The 17,018-nt window shown below is 41.8% G+C and overlaps 1 protein-coding gene across 12 annotated transcripts in view; it reads left to right on the forward strand.

Moving 5' to 3' along the window:
- Positions 1-17,018, forward strand: part of RIMS2 (regulating synaptic membrane exocytosis 2) — a 340,555-nt gene that overhangs the window by 100,593 nt on the left and 222,944 nt on the right. For all 12 annotated transcript variants that reach the window (XM_026051612.1, XM_026051613.1, XM_026051614.1 and 9 more), the window contains one exon: positions 1,025-1,950. In XM_026051612.1, coding sequence (XP_025907397.1) covers positions 1,025-1,950 — 926 coding nt within the window. The remainder of the gene's footprint in view (positions 1-1,024; positions 1,951-17,018) is intronic.

Raw genomic sequence — 17,018 nt, forward strand, 5'->3', positions numbered from 1 at the left:
CTTTTTTTCTGCTATGAATCTCTAGCATCTATTTAATTACACTGATCTAACCAAGTAGCAAACAATGCTGTTTCAAAACAATTGGATATATAACAGTCATAATGTGTTCCAGATACTTCCTATTTTAAATTGTGTCTATAATAAAACTGAATGCTTCAGTCAGTCACTTTTCAGTATCATGAAAGAGGATCTGTTGATGAACAGTTCTGTTTTTCACATTCTTCTGAGGAGTAAGAGATTGGCCATGGCTGGATCTGATGCACTGCAAAGCGCTGGGCAGTGCTTAATGTGGTGGAGGGAAAATCCGTTCTGGCATCTGGCAGGGATGTCTTGTGCATGTGCTTGGATTGGTCCTATCATCAAAAGCAGGGATGAAAAGGAGGTTTTGGTTGACTCAGACTGGTGGGACCTTGAGGCGTTTTCTTTCTTATACAACACAAAAATGCTTTGCTTCCTGCGTTTAAGTAAACTGTGTGATTCAAAGAAATGCTGCCACTGGCCCTTTGTGTGTCCTGCTTTCTGCCCTTGGCAGGCATTAGGGTTTTGTGAGAACTCAATCCTACATATGCTTTTAGGCAATAATGGCTCTTATAAGATCAGACTAAATAATTGAATCTGTCCTTAATTTCTGTAGGGATTATACAAGTGAAATAAAAGTATATGGTCAAAGTGCATCATCTTAAAATCATTACCAGGCATTACAAAAGCGAGTTACTTGTGAACRGTTATGGCTACAGAATAACACAAGCACTAATAGTCTGTATATTAGAATATGCATTATTATCATATTAACATTTTTTCCTGTAAAGTTTTGACTTAAATTGTACTCTAATAATAGGTTTGCAGCATGACTTGCTCCCGTTAAGTTAGTGCAGAAAACGTGCAAGTGCATTCAGAAGGAAGTGCAATGAATTGATTTTTTTTCCAGCAGTTGATCATTGTATGGACTAGCACCAAGTGTTTATCTGTGCAACAGAAAATACTGACAGAGCTCTCTTTCTTCTTCCTTATTCTGGTTGTGCAGGAAAAGAAGCCCATCGATATCAAGAGACCAGAACAGAAGATACGAGCAGCGGGAGGAACGAGACGACTACTCGCAGTATGCTGCATCGGACAGTGCGATGCCCAGGTCACCATCAGATTATTCAGACAGGCGCTCTCAGCGAGGGCCCCAGTTGTATGAAGAGCCTGAACTGGGTGATTATAGAGATTCCAACCGAAGGAGTCGCAGGCGTTCCAAGGAGTATCCGGTAGAGGAGGAGGATGTCCAGAACAGGGAAGAGTATGAGAGGCAGCGGAGGGAGGAGGAATACCAGGCGCGGTACCGGAGCGATCCCAACTTGGCTCGTTATCCCGTTAAGCCGCAGCCGTATGAGGAACAAATGCGCATCCATGCCGAGGTGTCGCGAGCACGTCATGAGCGGAGGCACAGCGATGTCTCCTTGGCAAATACTGAGATGGAAGATTCCCGGATATCTATGCTGAGGATGGAACGGCCGTCAAGGCAAAGATCTGTGTCTGAGCGCAGAGCTGCCATGGAAAATCAGCGCTCGTACTCTATGGAAAGAACTCGAGAGGCTCAGGGACCAAGTCCCAATCGCCAGAGGACCACAAATCACAGCCCTCCTACCCCTAGGAGGAGTCCCATTCCTCTGGAAAGACCAGACATGAGGCGCTCGGATTCGCTAAGGAAGCAGCACCATTTGGATCCTAATTCTGCTGTACGGAAAACAAAACGTGAGAAGATGGAAACCATGTTACGGAATGATTCGCTTAGCTCAGACCAGTCTGAATCTGTGAGACCTCCGCCACCAAAACCCCATAAAACCAAAAAGGGAGGTAAAATGCGCCAGGTTTCATTAAGTAGCTCAGAAGAAGAACTGGCCTCTACTCCAGAATATACGAGTTGTGATGATGTAGAGATTGAAAGTGAAAGTGTTAGTGAAAAAGGTAAGATTTCTTATTTTTTTTTATTATTTCATTATATAAACATGGTTATGTTTCCATTCCCTTGTATATCTGTTTTACGTAGTAGAATGCATTGCAGTTGCCTATCAACAGTTCTTCAAATGTTTCTGAAGCTTGTTGTGATGGGATTTTCTTTTTTTTTTAATTTTATTTCATTTATTGAAATTCACATTTAATGACAAATTGCACAAAGAGTTACATGGAGAAGAATCTAACTGTTAGGAAGTATTTGGGTATGTTAAAGGGAAGACCATGTTTGTTGAAAAATAATGAAATTGCCGAGTATCTAGAGCAGGACTGTCACACAAATTCATGCTTTCATGACCATTGTTAATACTGGATTTACATGCCCTTTGGTCACCCATCAGTACAGATTTGGTCTGGATCAAGCGTGTGCACCAGACTGAATTCCTGTTGAATTCTGTAGAGCAACATGGTTCAGAGTTTATGCCGCTTCGTGGTGGCAGCTGGCGGTTAAACAGCATCTGAACTAGCGAGCAACCTGTGTRAGTACAGTTAGTGCACTCAAATTTTAAACACATTTGTAGTAACTGAGGTGGTTTCTATCTGGGGAGTTTTTCTTGCCATGGGGCTGTGGTGCATTTTGGTTTTAGCACTTACTAGGACTCATGATACTGCAGTTATTCCACCGTCAGAAGAAGATTTGTGATTAACTGGAGTAATTCCCAACCCATCCAGAGGTAACTGTTCTTACATATGACTGGACCATGAAAATACTGGGGACCATCAATTTTGACTGCTAATATGTTGAATTAAGTTAATAATATTAAGTCATTTACCTTCATGTGTCTCATTGGTCTAAAATGCAATATCTGTAACTTGTTTTCTGTTATTATTATTGTGCCAGGACCTCTTTTCTTCATGCTCATGAATGTTTGTGCTCTTTATTAGCAGTGTTCAAGGTATGAACAGGTAGGAAAAGGAAAWATGTTTTATAAAATATTAGTGTATATCTGCTATTGTGGTTTGGGATGGAAGGTTTGCTACAATTTGTTATTATTGCCATTATCAGCATTATTTCTGAAGCAAGTAATTCAGCAGAGATAGTTAGTGAAACTACTTTGTTTTTTCATATGCCAATAGCCTATGAACTTGAGTCTGAGTAGTAAGGAGCAGGACAGTGCAGAATAGAAYGAAACTTAGCCCAGAGTCGAAGTAGATTTATATATACACTTAAATCCTGTGATGAAATCCTGACATGTTCAGTCTTCCTGACCAAGAGCAAATTTCCTTTCAACTTCTGGGGATTCACGATTTTTCTCTTAGTAGCAGCCTAGCAGAAAACTGATCCAACTGATATCTGGGAGGTTAGTAACACAGTGTGTATCCAGGGAAATCTGCAATAGGAAACAGATTAGAACAGATTATTATATCTCTGTGTTCATAGTAGGCAATGTCCAAATGAGAATATACAAAAATGTTAGAATCTTTGTGGCCATAATTGGTATAAATGACAGTTTTCACAGATAATTTTGTATTTTAACTATGAAAGAAAGGAGAAAGAGAAAAACTGCCTGAGTGGGGGAAAAGGCCTGGCTGCTGCAGCCTTTTCTTCCACTCTTCAAATGCAGAAGCTCCGGGTCAGTGGTGTTTGAGTGGAGCTGGAGGCCTGGATGGGAGAGAGAAAAGAGAAGATCTGCTCCCATGAAGGGGTCCCCCTGACCTGGATCCAGCCTTCCCAGCTGCCAGCATTGGGAAGCTGGGAATTCCTCCATCCTCCCCTTAGCTGTCATCAATGTCTCTTACCAAAGCTTACTGGCTTTCTGCTTTGCAAGGTCTCCCCAGACCTGAGGAGTTCTCAGTTGTCCATTCAGGCCACCTATGAAGTTTGTTTGGTCTGAGAGGTAATGCTAAATATAAAACATTCAGACTCAGAGCCTCAAAGGGTGGCAATGTTAGAGTGAGATTTTGAATGCAGTAATAATYTGTTCTGCAAAAGGTGGGAATAATTTGTTCTCCCTCACTTTTTACATGAGTTCACTGATCTGTTCACAGAATCTACAAAGAAGTTTTAGTGAGTGCTCATCTGTGAGATGCCAGAGTTGTAGGAGCAGCTGAGCACTAAATGACACCTGAGATTTTCCAAGACTTYTACGTTGATCTTCTGTAAAAAATGTGAATTATCCAAAAATACAGCTATAAATTCTTAAAAGAGCTGCAAGTTTACCTCTTCAAACTTATCTTTCTATAGGAAAAAGTTGTTACTGCCTTTTAAAACGTACATGCGTAGSATTGAAGAGAGCATTTTCGTTCAGCAAGGATAACAAAAACAGGGGCCAGCTTATGGGAAGGTCATCTGTTACTACCACCTGTGACTTTAAATATTTGGGTCTGATGTTATTTCAGTAGCTGTCTGAAGATATATTTTCCTTAGTATTTGAATGTATATCTATCTTGACCGTCTTCAGGGAGGAGATCAGGCAAAATCATTTTTCTGATGGTTCCTCGTAGTGACCAGAGCAACTTGGAGTGATCCTGGCTCTTCTAGGTTGGGCATGAGGGAAACTGGGAACTAGAACTGGGTTCAGATAAAGCTGTTGGACACCAGGACATCACCGAGGCAYCGTGTAGATAGCTGTAGGAAACACAGGAATGATGAAGGTGTATGGAGATACTGGTGTTGTAGGCTCACCTGTAGAAGGGTAAGAGCTGCATAGGTTTTGTAATAAAACTTTATCTGGATCAGGAATTTCAGGTCGTCATCTAGGCTGAGAATATTTATATTGGAGTGCGAATGCAGAGGCTGCAGGAGGCTGGACTGACAAGAAAAGGAAGTTTGGGAACTACAAAATAAAATGGGCCGGGGGCTGGAMACCCGTGGGCTGGGATGGTTACTGAGGCTGGAGAGAACCAGAAGAGGGGAAAAAAACCCTTGTAAGTCAAGCAGACTGAACTCGTGACTCATAATTTGGGAAGAACAGAAAAAAAAAGTGGAGGAGACAGAGCTAATAGACATAACTGGGAAGGTGAGACCTGCAATTTACTTAGCTGTAGGTTACAGTGTACTGAGCGTGGCTGAGAAACAGCAGATTGGAAACATAAGGAGAAGGCTGGGAAAAGCTGTGGGTGGTTGAGAAAAGGATGTTTAGAGAGAAGTACAGGAAAGTGGAGCTGGCCTTGGAAAACTTGGCAAAGGGAAGTGGGACTTGCTGAGGAAGGAGGGAGGTCTGGCCGTGGAGGGGGAGGCTGCCGAGGTGGGGAGGGCAGGACAAGGGTGAGGAGCCACTTTGGTGGGGGGGACAGGGCAGCTCATTCCTTCAGCSGGCTGGAAGCAGCACAGAGAAACAGCCCTCAGCGACACAATTAAGGTTACAAAATCATCTGCTCAAAACGTTGGCAGGGCCAGAATTAGACGTTTTGCAGGTGAAATTCTGCCTGGTTATTCATATATGTTAAAGCCATCAACAGTGATAAGAGCTGTGTGCTGATTGACCAGGTGATCTCTGCCTTAGGATGAACAATTCTAACTGAGCTATTCGAAATTATCTGAAACTCTCCACATTTTTTTTTTTCAGTGTTGTCTAAGGGACCTTCCCCTTCTCTTCTTGTGAATGCCAGATTTCCGAAACTGCAAACCCTGCATCTCCTTTTCAGGGTTGTCACTGGGCGTGGGGTAGCAGACAGGCTGCTGTGCGGGGCCTCAGTGGCAGGGTAGTGTTCCCTTTCTCTGTGCTTTTGCTTGGAAATGTGTTGTACAGAGAAGAAAAAAAGCTAACCATGTRTTTTGTACCACAGTACTGGATATGCTTCTAAAAGAACAAAATTGATTAAAATATTAAGCAAAAACAATTCTTGAAATGCCAGTGGTTTTATGAAATTATTGCTTTTAGGAGGCAGTAAAAAGGATTCACAATCAGGACATGGAAAAAARGTCATAATGATTAATTATTAAATGTTCTGTATTATTAAGTTCACCACCCTTTTTTCTCAAAACTCTTCCASTTTACCTGGTTCCATTTCAAGGCTGTGAGAAACATGATTTGTAAGATAAGCATTACCCTAATGTTAATTGCAATAAAATGAGCACTGAATTGCACTATCCACAGAATTTCAGATGAATTTGTGCTCTTGGTGATATGCACGTTAGTCCAAGCTGTCCGCATTGCTTGTCCACTTTAAGTCTACTCTATTATGGGGAAATATCAAAGCATTTTTTAAATCTGTGTTTGTAGCTAGATGTTTGTCAGTTCTGACATAAGGCATGTATGGCCAGTTTGAGTGGCCCCCTTGTTTGTCAGCTGGTGTGTAGCCACTTGGCCTGTGCGGGTCCAGATTTCCCTGGTGTTGTTAGCCACAGAGCACCTTTCCTCTCTGCTCCTAGTGGCAGTATTGTCACATTCTCGCCCCATCTGAAGAATCCTTGCTGCAGTCATGCCCAGAAAATGCAGTGTTCCCTGGGGCTGTCCCAAAATGGGCTCGGAGGGGGCATGTGGGCACCCTGCCATTTCCCAAATCCCCAAAGCCGCAGCGKTCAGGCCGGACACAACCTCTGTGTGGAAAAACAGCACCTTCCAAGGATGATTAGCTCTGAAGGTTGCTCTGGACACGAAGTGGGACGTGGTGCATTGCTTGGCGGCGGGGAGCATGGAGGAAGAGGTGCAGAGCGGCCTGCGGGCCTGCGCACGCGGCAGCTGCAGAGGACAACCGTGCCGCTGTGTCTTACCTGAACTTCAGGTCACTGCTGGCTTCTACTGTGCTTTATTAAGACATGGTAGCTAGGGGAAGCCTGTTTTTATGACAGAAATTTAAGTAGAGCACGTGGAGATAAACAGACTGCTGTGATCATAGGTGCCTCAGAGTCCCTGGGCTGCTGTTGGAAGGCTCCAGAGCACAGGCCGGGCTGGGATGTGGGCATGCAGGGCGAGGGTTCCTAGTGCTGTTCTTTGGCACTAAATGTATTGAAAACTCAGCTATATAACCTTTCTTGGTCATGCTGCACTCAAAAATATGAATAACTGCACTTTTTTATTATGGAAGTTACAGAGGTCCTCACTTAAGGGACAGGTTGTCAGACCTAATTTCTTATTGCAAAATTAACATCAAGGCAGTCCTGTTTGGTTTTTAATGTAAAATAAAGTCTATTTGGAAACGATTTGCTAGTGCTGCAAGTTAAAAATTGATCGTAGCTCRTGGTATGGGAGGAGAAAAATGCGCATTTTCCCGTGTGAGTGCTGCTGCAGGAACAGAGCTGCCGAGCAAGGAGATGGCGTCACGGCCTTCTCACTTCTAAATCCTAGGAKACAAGGCACCTGGCTGCAGTCTTCTACCTGTGCCACTTTCGTACATCGTCAGCAGCCCCGACTTCAAGGGTAACGGGGCTAAATCCATCAGAATGAGGTCACTATTTCCTAGATCTTGTTGGTTCGGCCTAGAGCGTTCCTGAAAGTCTATCTAGGCAACGAGAGCCGCACCAGAAGGCAGCACCTGAGGCTGGGGCCGCGCTCGCCTGGAGCCAGGGCTTTGGAGTCTGCACTGCTCCAGTATGGACATGTTTTAGACATGAAAATACTAAATTCTGAATGGCCTTTAGAAGAAAAATTGGTTACTCAAAACTCTAAGTAGTCTGCCRTGAGTTTTTGTTAAAAGCTAGGCTTTAGAGACTCACTAAATTTTTAAATATTTTTCTTATATTGTAGGTAAGAGGATGTTCTCCATTTGTCAAAAAAAAAAAAAATCCATTAGTCAAAGAGCCTTCTGACATTTTATGTAATGAAAATGCAAGATATAAAGAGGTTGACTGGAAATTCACAATTCTAGTTATTTTTTTTTGACAGGTTTTTCCTATAAATATAAGCCTCTGCCTTATCTGTAAAGTGATTAATTTCARCAATTAGTAGATAAGAAATGGTACACTTTTCTCCTTCGATATGCTTGAGCCATGAGAAATTACGATTTAAAGTGCTTCCTACAACACCAAATTAGAAGTACCTCAGTACTCTAAAATATTAATATTGGTTAGGATAAGGCTTTCATAAAAACAAAATAAAATCTCAATGATACATAAGTGACAGCAGAATTAGAATGGAGCTTAGTAATAAAGAATTGCTTCTTTATTATGTTTTTGTCAAACCTTCTCCTGCTTAGACACGTGTATGTTCTTGAGAAGATGAYGGGAAGTGAAGCTGTCTCCGGTGGTATTTAGAGGGACCAGTACTTAACATTTTAAATTTACAGGCATTTAAATACAGCATAGGCGAGAGCATCCCTCAGAGAAGCAGGCCAGTTTCTCTCATTCCTGGCTGCACATTTCCACCCTGTGTCACCCCTTCCATGCTGCTGGCAGCATCAAGCAGCTACAGGCTGCAGCAAGCCAGGAAACCATGGCAGGGTAACACTAGTGAGCCCACACAAACAGTAAATACCTGTATCAATATCTGAATGTTTTTGATAAAATGATGATGTCTTACTAAATATTGCAGCGTGTGCTAAAAGGATGGCCAAAGGTACCAGGCTCAGCTGTACTAGAATGGGAGGATAGGTCGGGATTTGTTGAARTGTGGAAGCGGAAATATTTTCCCTTAACAGTCGGAAGAGACAGAATATTTTCTCACAAGTAATTGAACGTGAGTAATTTCACAGTGCTTTAATGCCAACAAAAAATCTAATACTCATTTTTATTGATTTAAAGCCATTACTAAGTTGCAGTCCACATCTTTTACATGCATTTGTATATGTGCCATTAAAAACGCAGTCCTTCAGTCGTGTTGCTTTCTCCTCTGGGATTTGGCAGGAGCTACAAGGGTAACAGAGGTGATGGGCAGGCTCCAGGGTAATTTTTTCCTCATGTGATGGACAAACCATGAGCTATGACTGAAGTATTTTCATGCATTAGTTGTAGTTTATACAGTTGCAGATGAGATTAATCCGGGTGTTAGTAGAATATGATTTTAGATATTTTTTCTCTTATGGGGAAATTTTTATTATGATTATAACTGATTTTCCAATTAACTCCATATTTATAACACATTAAGCAGAAGATGTATTTTTCCCTGGGAAATCTCAGTATTTTTTTACTTTGGGCATAAAGGTGATGTTTCATTTTAAATTAAAACAGAAAACTATTAAATTGTGGCAAGTACCATTTTRAAAAGTATTACGAAAAGCATTACACTTTCCTCAGAGCACTTTTTTCCTTTTTTCAATTTCAATAAAAATTAAAATGYGCTTGTGCTATAGTTTAAAAATAATTTCTCATTATCCTATCACATCTTGACAGCTGGAAAGTGTGCTGCATCAACCCAGAAAATATTCAATGGCCTTTTATAGCTGTAAATAGCAATGCAAGAAATCACTGTCCAAACATGCCTGGGAAGGGGCTGATCCTAAGCAATGCAAGGCGTCATGTGGAGGCGGTTCTTATTTTATCCAAACTGTCCCACTTACTGCTATTCAAAATTCATGTCTTAACAAATTCGAAAGCTTAGCACTTGGGTCCTGCATTACACATCAGTACTAATAATTCATAAAGTTTTGGCAGAGAGGAGCCAAAATACAGGCATGCTGGCCTGAATATAAAACCCCTTGGTTTCCTGTCTTGTCATAGTAGAATAAAAAGCCAGTGTAGAATTTGCCCGAGTTTCTGAACATTTAGTTAAATGTTGCAGTGTTTGTAGTGAATTCAGGGATGATTCCCAGTCAACAGAAATAATAAAAGTAATAAAAGTAATAAAACCATCATGAGAGATACCTGCGGAAAAAACAGACATGTATTTTTCTTAATGTAACTTCCTTCATACTTCCTAAAATCATTATTCTCCTAGTGAAGTACACGTTCCGATCTCTCACAGCTGTAATGCTGCATTGGCAACAAGGCAGGTTCCCATTTTAAGCTGCTGGTGCTTTCCTCTGATATATTGAAACTGATTTTGGAGCCTGGGGGCGAGGGGCGCGGGATGGTTGGGGCAGGAGCCCCAGCCCCTGCTCAGGCCTCGGAGCCCGCACTAAGCGCCAGGGTCTCCACAAGGGCAGAGCGAGGCTTTCCCCGAGGATCTGCTGCCTTTCCTGCCAGTAGAACACAGACCTTCTGGAGAGTTAGTTCTCCTGCGAATCAGGCCGCCTGTTCAGAATTCTGGATATTTATTTATGCCACTGATTTCACCCTATTAGTGAAAATGCTAGCCAGCTTTTTTTCAGTAGTACATTTTCGCTTGGAAATGTATTGAGAACATGCAAAAAATGTGTTTTCAACCTTGCGGTGCCTTTCATTGATTTCTGTTTTCAGCGAATGGCCTCCCTTGCTCCTAGAAGGATTTGCTTTGGTTCTTGGCTTCAGTTTTGCTGCTATTTGTGGTTAGTGGGCATTCCAAAGGACGAGTAGTGTCATATCTTCCGTGATAGTCCCCTGCTTTGATATTGAAGTTCTGCTTTTAGAAGAAAGATAGAGAGGAGCTTGATGTCATGGTAATGACTTTTTCAGTAATTGAAATGGTATTAAAACCATTTGGATAAAATTGAGCCATTGATGTTTATTAGATTATCAAATGGCTCGGGCAGAAACTTGCACTGAGAAATGTGTTTTGACACAGAATATGAAGTGGCTACATCTCTCCTCAGAACATGATGTTACATATGATTTGCTTACATTTTCCACCTTTCCTACTGAATTACTTCTTTTTGTCATGGAAAGGTTAAAGACTGGAGCTCAGAGTAAGCMAGGACTGAGACAGATGTTTAGCATTAAGTTGCTTTTTCTTGGCTATACATCATCACTTTCTCAGTTATAAAGTTCCTTACATGGCTTTGAAATGTGAAAACATTTGAAAATTACAAGTTATAATTTATATCTGAAAATATTTGCTAAACAATGTACAAACTTATAGTGTAAAATAATTACATTTTAGAATGTCCAGGTGTTTGGGGATTGAAGTGTATCTGCAGATGATGTTTGGCCATTGCTGCATGTTAAATGAAACTGCTACAGGATGAGAGAGAGAGTGGGGAGAGAGAACGTAAAAATTCCACCAAGTTTTTCTTATGGCAAAATCTCCTTTACTTTCATAGCAGCCTGCTCCTCTTTTGTGTAACCCATCCACATTTTACAGCAGTTCTTTTTCCCTATGCAGAATTTGTAATTTCTCTCTTATATTTCTTTCCTCTCCTCCTCCTCAAAGTCCTGTCGTTCAGGTTATCGTTTAAGTGGTCCTGCTGCAGCCCTTAACAGCCATCCAGAACTGAAGAGACTATTCAAAWATTTTCAGTTGATATTTAACATTTGCTTGGAAAATTGTACTTGGTTCTGATGGGAGCCGCTGATTTTATATACGCATGTTTGATTTCTCTATTTCATCTCTGGTTAGGCAAATTGTAGATGGAAGAAGAGGACAAGGTGCAATGCAGGCTCTGCGTTGTGCTTCATCTGCCGCAATAGAAAACTGAATTTAAGGATTTTGTACTGATGCAGCAGCATTTTCTCTGTTAAGATACCCATTTAAGATGTGTAAAGATGCATGTTTAGATGAGACTGAAGAAAATTTTTAAAGAAATGCATCAGATCAATGGTATTGTAAAGAAATGTGCTTAAGAAAGAGCTCCAGCTCCAGCRTTTACATTTGATGCTTTTCCAAACACTTGGAACACTCGGATGGTTACCTTAGCCCTAGTTATATAACTGGTTTACTTGGAAAATGGGAAATACTATGTTAGTTACATAAGCTAAATAAGCAAGTTACACTAGCTAAAACAAGAATTACATGAATTTTTCATCACAAAAGTCCATCACTGTTTTCTGTTATGCATATGTCTAGGCCATTTCTATATACAAGGAAAGGCAAGGCTTGGTTTATGATAAACTGTGCAGGATGTTTACATATTACATGATAACGCTATCTGGAATGAGTGACTGCAGTGTATTTCATAGGCTTTAGAGCTGTAATATTTCTTCTCTATTTAAATAGATCGGTTTATTTTTTTTTAAGCTCAGTTTTGAAAATTTAGTCATCTTTTGGGAAATTCTGGAAGCTAATTTCCTTGGAAAATCTGAATGTTCATTTTCATCTGTAAGTTTCATACACTTAAGAAAAAGAGAAAATTATAAAAAGGAACATGATTTCTTCTAAAAAGCAGTACTTTGGTGGRCTGAAGGATTTGTTTTTTTCTTGAACAGTTTTGATTAATGAAGGCTACCAGAATTAGGTTTGAACTTTGGACTAATAACCCAAGAAGAATTTAAAACACAACCACCTTCTTTTCTTTGTAGAAAATATATCTATTTTCTGCTGAAACTGAAACTTCCTTGTTTAAGRCATCTGTAATGAATTGCCTCAGATCAATCTCTGTTCTGCTTTACAAAAGCCAAAGCTAGACAGTAGCTAAAATCCTCATAGATGTAATGCAGTATAATTAAAGCTAACTGCAATGCATTTTCTCCTGTTGGTTTTGTGTCTTCAGCACTACAGGGAGAGAGAAATAGATTAATCTTTGTTGTTGTAAAAAAAAAAAATTATCGGGGAAACTAGGGCCAAAAGATTAGCTGAGCAAATTTAAAGTTTTTATTAAAAACTGAGAAGACATCAATGTGCCAGTGTTTCTTTTTAAAAAAAATATGAGCAGAAAGAGAGCATGAGGTTTAAATTCAGAACATGGTTCCACAGGGTGAGCTGCCATCACCGCTCACTGCACTGTCACCTTAAAGGGTTGTCTCTACCTCCTGGGTTGCTGTCTGGGACCAAATCCAATATTTCCCAACTTTAGTGAGCCTGTTCAGGTCACCACCCTGGCAGAAAACTGAAGGATCACAAAAAATGAATAATTCTCTTCCAGCTTAATGAGCTAAAGAACTGTGGTGGTATTTCATGCTATTACCAAAACTGCCCAAAAAAAGAGCATGGTGCAGCGAGGAGAGCAGGAATGAGCTGATGACTTTCAGTGCTCGGGAGCTCTTAGGTAAATCAAGTGTCTGATGGACCATGTTTGTGCTGCGCCGTAAATAACAGTATGACTTTCAAGCAACACTGGCAGCGTTATAGGCCAAAATGCACATTGAAGAGGAGGATGCATGTGAGAGTCAGAGAGGTGGCAGAGTAGAGCAGAGCCTCTTGGAAACAGCATTTCTCTGCAATTGAAACTGCGTATCGAAGCGTATCTTGTCCTCATGATACTTGGGCTGACTGCTGCTCTGCAGGATAAGCAGCTTTCCTGCTTGGCRCTGCACAAGGTAGCAGCTCCTCCGAGCACAGAGCCCAAAACCACTGGGATCCCTTGTGGCCGAGCCCAAGACTGTTGGGATCTGTTGTGGCCGAACAYGAGACCATTGGGGTCCGCTGTGGCTGAGCCTGAGACCGCTGGATCCATTATGGCCAAGCTCGAGACCGTTGGATCCATTGTGGCTGAGCCCAAGACCGTTGAGATCCGTTGTGGCAGAGCCCAAGACTGTTGGGTTCCGTGATGGCCAAGCTCGAGACCGTTGGATCCATTGTGGCTGAGCCCAAGACCATTGAGATCCGTTGTGGCAGAGCCCAAGACCGTTGGGATCCGTTATGGCCAAGCTCAAGACTGTTGGGATCCATTGTGGCCAGAAGCAGCGTCTCTGAAAATGCCAGTGCGTTGCTCTTGTGGGTGGCATTCACCAAGATAAGCAGTTATGGCACGCTTGATGTGAGCAAATCTGTGCTCAACACTGGTGTGTTTTTCACTAGCTTTATGTAAAAAAGGAAAAACACAGTAAAGATTGATATGCAAGAAAGCCTTTTGACGTGATTCCTATTCAGTGCTCTCTGAGCCTGGTTTTCTGCTGCTACCCTCCTTTTTCTCTACCTGTGCAGAGTGCCTGAGAGGTGGGTGTAAAACCTTCCCATTCTGGTTTGCTGACATTAACACCTTCCTTCATTCCCTTTGCAGTAGCTCAGGTGAAGGGACAAGATGCTTTGCTGTGGAAGGTACCGGTTGTACTTGTCATGAGGGYGAAAGCCTCCAGACTCCCACGAAATTCAATGGGAGCAAGGAGCGCTTAGTCAACAGCTTCATTCTCTTTAAAAATCTGGAAAGTCCTGTTTCATCTGTAGCTTCTAGCATGATGAAACAGAGAGCGAGCGATTTGAACTGCAGGTTTCCTCGCTGGGTTTGTGCTGCAGGCTGCTGTTTTTAAGAACGGTTCAAAAAAGGTAATTCAGCCATTTTGAAGGAGGAGGCCAGAGGAAAATATGTTGTTTTGTCCCTGTTAAAACCCCCTAAGACAGTAATTGGAAGTGGTGCATCACCCTCATTCTGAGGCTGTGCATTTTATGTTAGAATAAAAAATGAAAATAGACCTACGCTTGGCTGCATTGCAACTCCGAAAAAACAGCAGTTCATATAGGCTTAGGAGAGAATTAGCTTTTAATTGCTAATATCTGCGCTGCTGCTGAACTTGTTGAAGGTTCTTACAGCTCCAGTGCATTACCACAGTATATAGAGACCTTTCCGAAGCAATTATTTACTGTTTGTCTCCCAGAGACTCACAGGCACAAGAGGATTTTCCCAATAGCTGATCTGGACCACAGTAGCTTTGGGGCCAGGAGTCTCAAGARAAGACCATGTGTTTGCCATCTTGACACATCTTCCATATGCTGCCGGGATGATTTTACAAGTGAAGTTTACTGAAGCAAATTTGAGGAGGAAAAGCAGTGAACTAGGACAAAAAGTCTGTGACAGGGACTGGAGAAGGAGAGAGGAAAGTGTCCGCGGGAGCTGACACGTTAGGCAGAAGGCCGTGGGAGGCAGAGGAGACTGCTGACTCCGGCAAGGACAGGCCGGGAATGTGGGAGCGGGGGGACAAGGCTCCCASTGCCACCTGGGCGGAATCTGGCGCCGGGACAGACCCTGGCTTCACTAATACACGTGCAGTAATAAAGGGTAACACTGCCCAGGTTTTGAGCGCTCCATTTCACAGCGTTGCCAGTGTTTTTGCTCTTTGTTATGTGTTTTGGTTTGAATGCTGACGCCGAAAAAGCTGTGACACCCAAAGAGCCTATAGCTGAACTGAAGTGACAGAAGTGACAGAAGTGGTGTGTTAAGATTAGCTCGTGGTGAAATTCTGCAAGTACATAAATCCCTGGTTTATGTAATTCTCCCGTTTCTCTTACTGGCTCAGTTCTTCTGAGATGCGTTGTTTTTTAACCTAGCGCTAACCTTTAACCTGGGGCATTTCCATTCTCCTAACTGATCTTAAGAAGAGCARAATTCTCTTGCTTCCCCAGCTCTATTTAATTCTGTTAATGCCAGTGGTGCAAGGCAGATCTAAACCAAGCAGCTGGCTCAGTATTTCTATGGTAAACCTACATCTGCAAGGCCCTATTTCCTTTGCATTCATTCACAGTATTTCTTTTGATTCTGGCCCCTACTTTAAGTTATTTTTTTTTTATCAGGAGTTATTAAAATATTCCAAAAGCCTCTTGCTTTCCACCCAGGTTGAAGAAGGAGGAATTATGCAGAGCAAAATTTAAGATTCATTCACCCGTCACATTTGAAGAGAAATTAAACCCTTTTTACTGCACAGGGAAATAAAAGCCTTTTATCTGCACAGGTGGTGGTAGGTCATTTCTGACAAGTTGAAATATGTTCCTAACAAAATGTTTTTAACAGTTATACCAAATAATTAAAGAGAGATGAGTGTGAGCTCTTCATGAAATAGTCAGTACAGAAAAATGGTGTAATTCCCCTTCAGATAGCGTATTTTTCAAACAGCACTGTGTTTTCATAATTTGTTCCATATGGAACAGATGATCATACACTCAAGCTTAAACTGAACGATTCCTTATATTGGCAGGGAAGAATTATAATGTGTTAAATRTTTTTTTGGATAATATTTTTAATAATTGTCTTAGGTTTATTATCATAATCAAGTTCACTTGGAAATTCTTCCTTGAGTAACTTCCTACAGCCACTATTCAGGCTTCTAATGCTAGTGCACTAAACAGCATCAGTGCTAAGTAATTTCTTCCAGCAAAAACAAGCCACAGGAGCTGTCTCGCCTGTTCGCTGCTACCCAGCCCATATCAGATTATGATCAACAAGTGAACAAAGTAGGACCCTCGACTTTCCTGAAGCTGTTTTTCAGTGTGTTAATGTGTTCCGTCATATTTCTTTTTCCTACTGTGGKAAGCTTTGTATTTCTTCTTCGTTAGATCCTCTGTCTGTACGTGTTTTCTTTCTCCAACTTCATTTGGAAAACTCTCTTGCTGCAAAAATAGAAGTTATTAAAGATTTATCCCCGTAATGAGAACAGCTTGTACAGTTGGCATAGCTTTTCTAATCATATCTGCCCAGACAGTTTGTAAATAATTATGAAATGATTGCCCRGTAATGAATGACACAAGGGAATTCAATTGTGTGACTCAATTATGGAAGATAAACTAATAAATTTGTATTTTTTTCCTCTATTCCAGTYTTAGAAACATTTTTCGTCTATAGATTTCCCCTCACATTTGTTTAAGACGAGCTGGAATCTCCTCTTAAGAGCAGTTTCCTACATCCTTGCTGCTGGGGACACAGCTGGGGCCTGCTTGGACCTCAGGGTGGCTCAGGGTGGTGGGACCATAAACCTCCTTCCCACGCAGCTTCGTGGCTCAGCCTTTCCTAGGCGAGCCTCGCTGTGGTGCCGAGATATTTGGCTTTCTTGGGAATGTGCYGGGTGCCGGGGATGGGGCAGGAGGCTTTTCCAGCCCGCGCGGCCTCCAGGCTTCCCCGCACAGTCAGGTGTCGCGCTAAGCCTGCTTTGCTGGCTTAGGAGTGCACGGTAGGTCTGCCTCAAGGCCCAGGATCTGGCCCACCTATTAGAGGTTTAAATTTAGTATTATATAGCATAATCCACAAAATGCTTTGGCATTCCCTAGGAAAATAGATTGTGCTGAAGCGGACAACCCCATCGGATCATGTGCTTGCAAACTGTTCATGATAAAAATATCAGCAAAATATAGTAGCTGGATTTCCATATTGCAGGCCGAGGCGCACTCAAAGTGCCCTAATCCTTGACTGCTGCTTTCAGGTATTGCTGCAACAAAACTTGTAATTATGCCTATAGTTCAACTCCATCAACTGTTAGTGCTTTGTTCRGG

This window comes from Nothoprocta perdicaria, unplaced genomic scaffold (genome assembly GCF_003342845.1).
Source record: "Nothoprocta perdicaria isolate Ctin4 unplaced genomic scaffold, notPer1 scaffold_77, whole genome shotgun sequence".
In the NCBI taxonomy this organism is placed as follows: domain Eukaryota; kingdom Metazoa; phylum Chordata; class Aves; order Tinamiformes; family Tinamidae; genus Nothoprocta; species Nothoprocta perdicaria.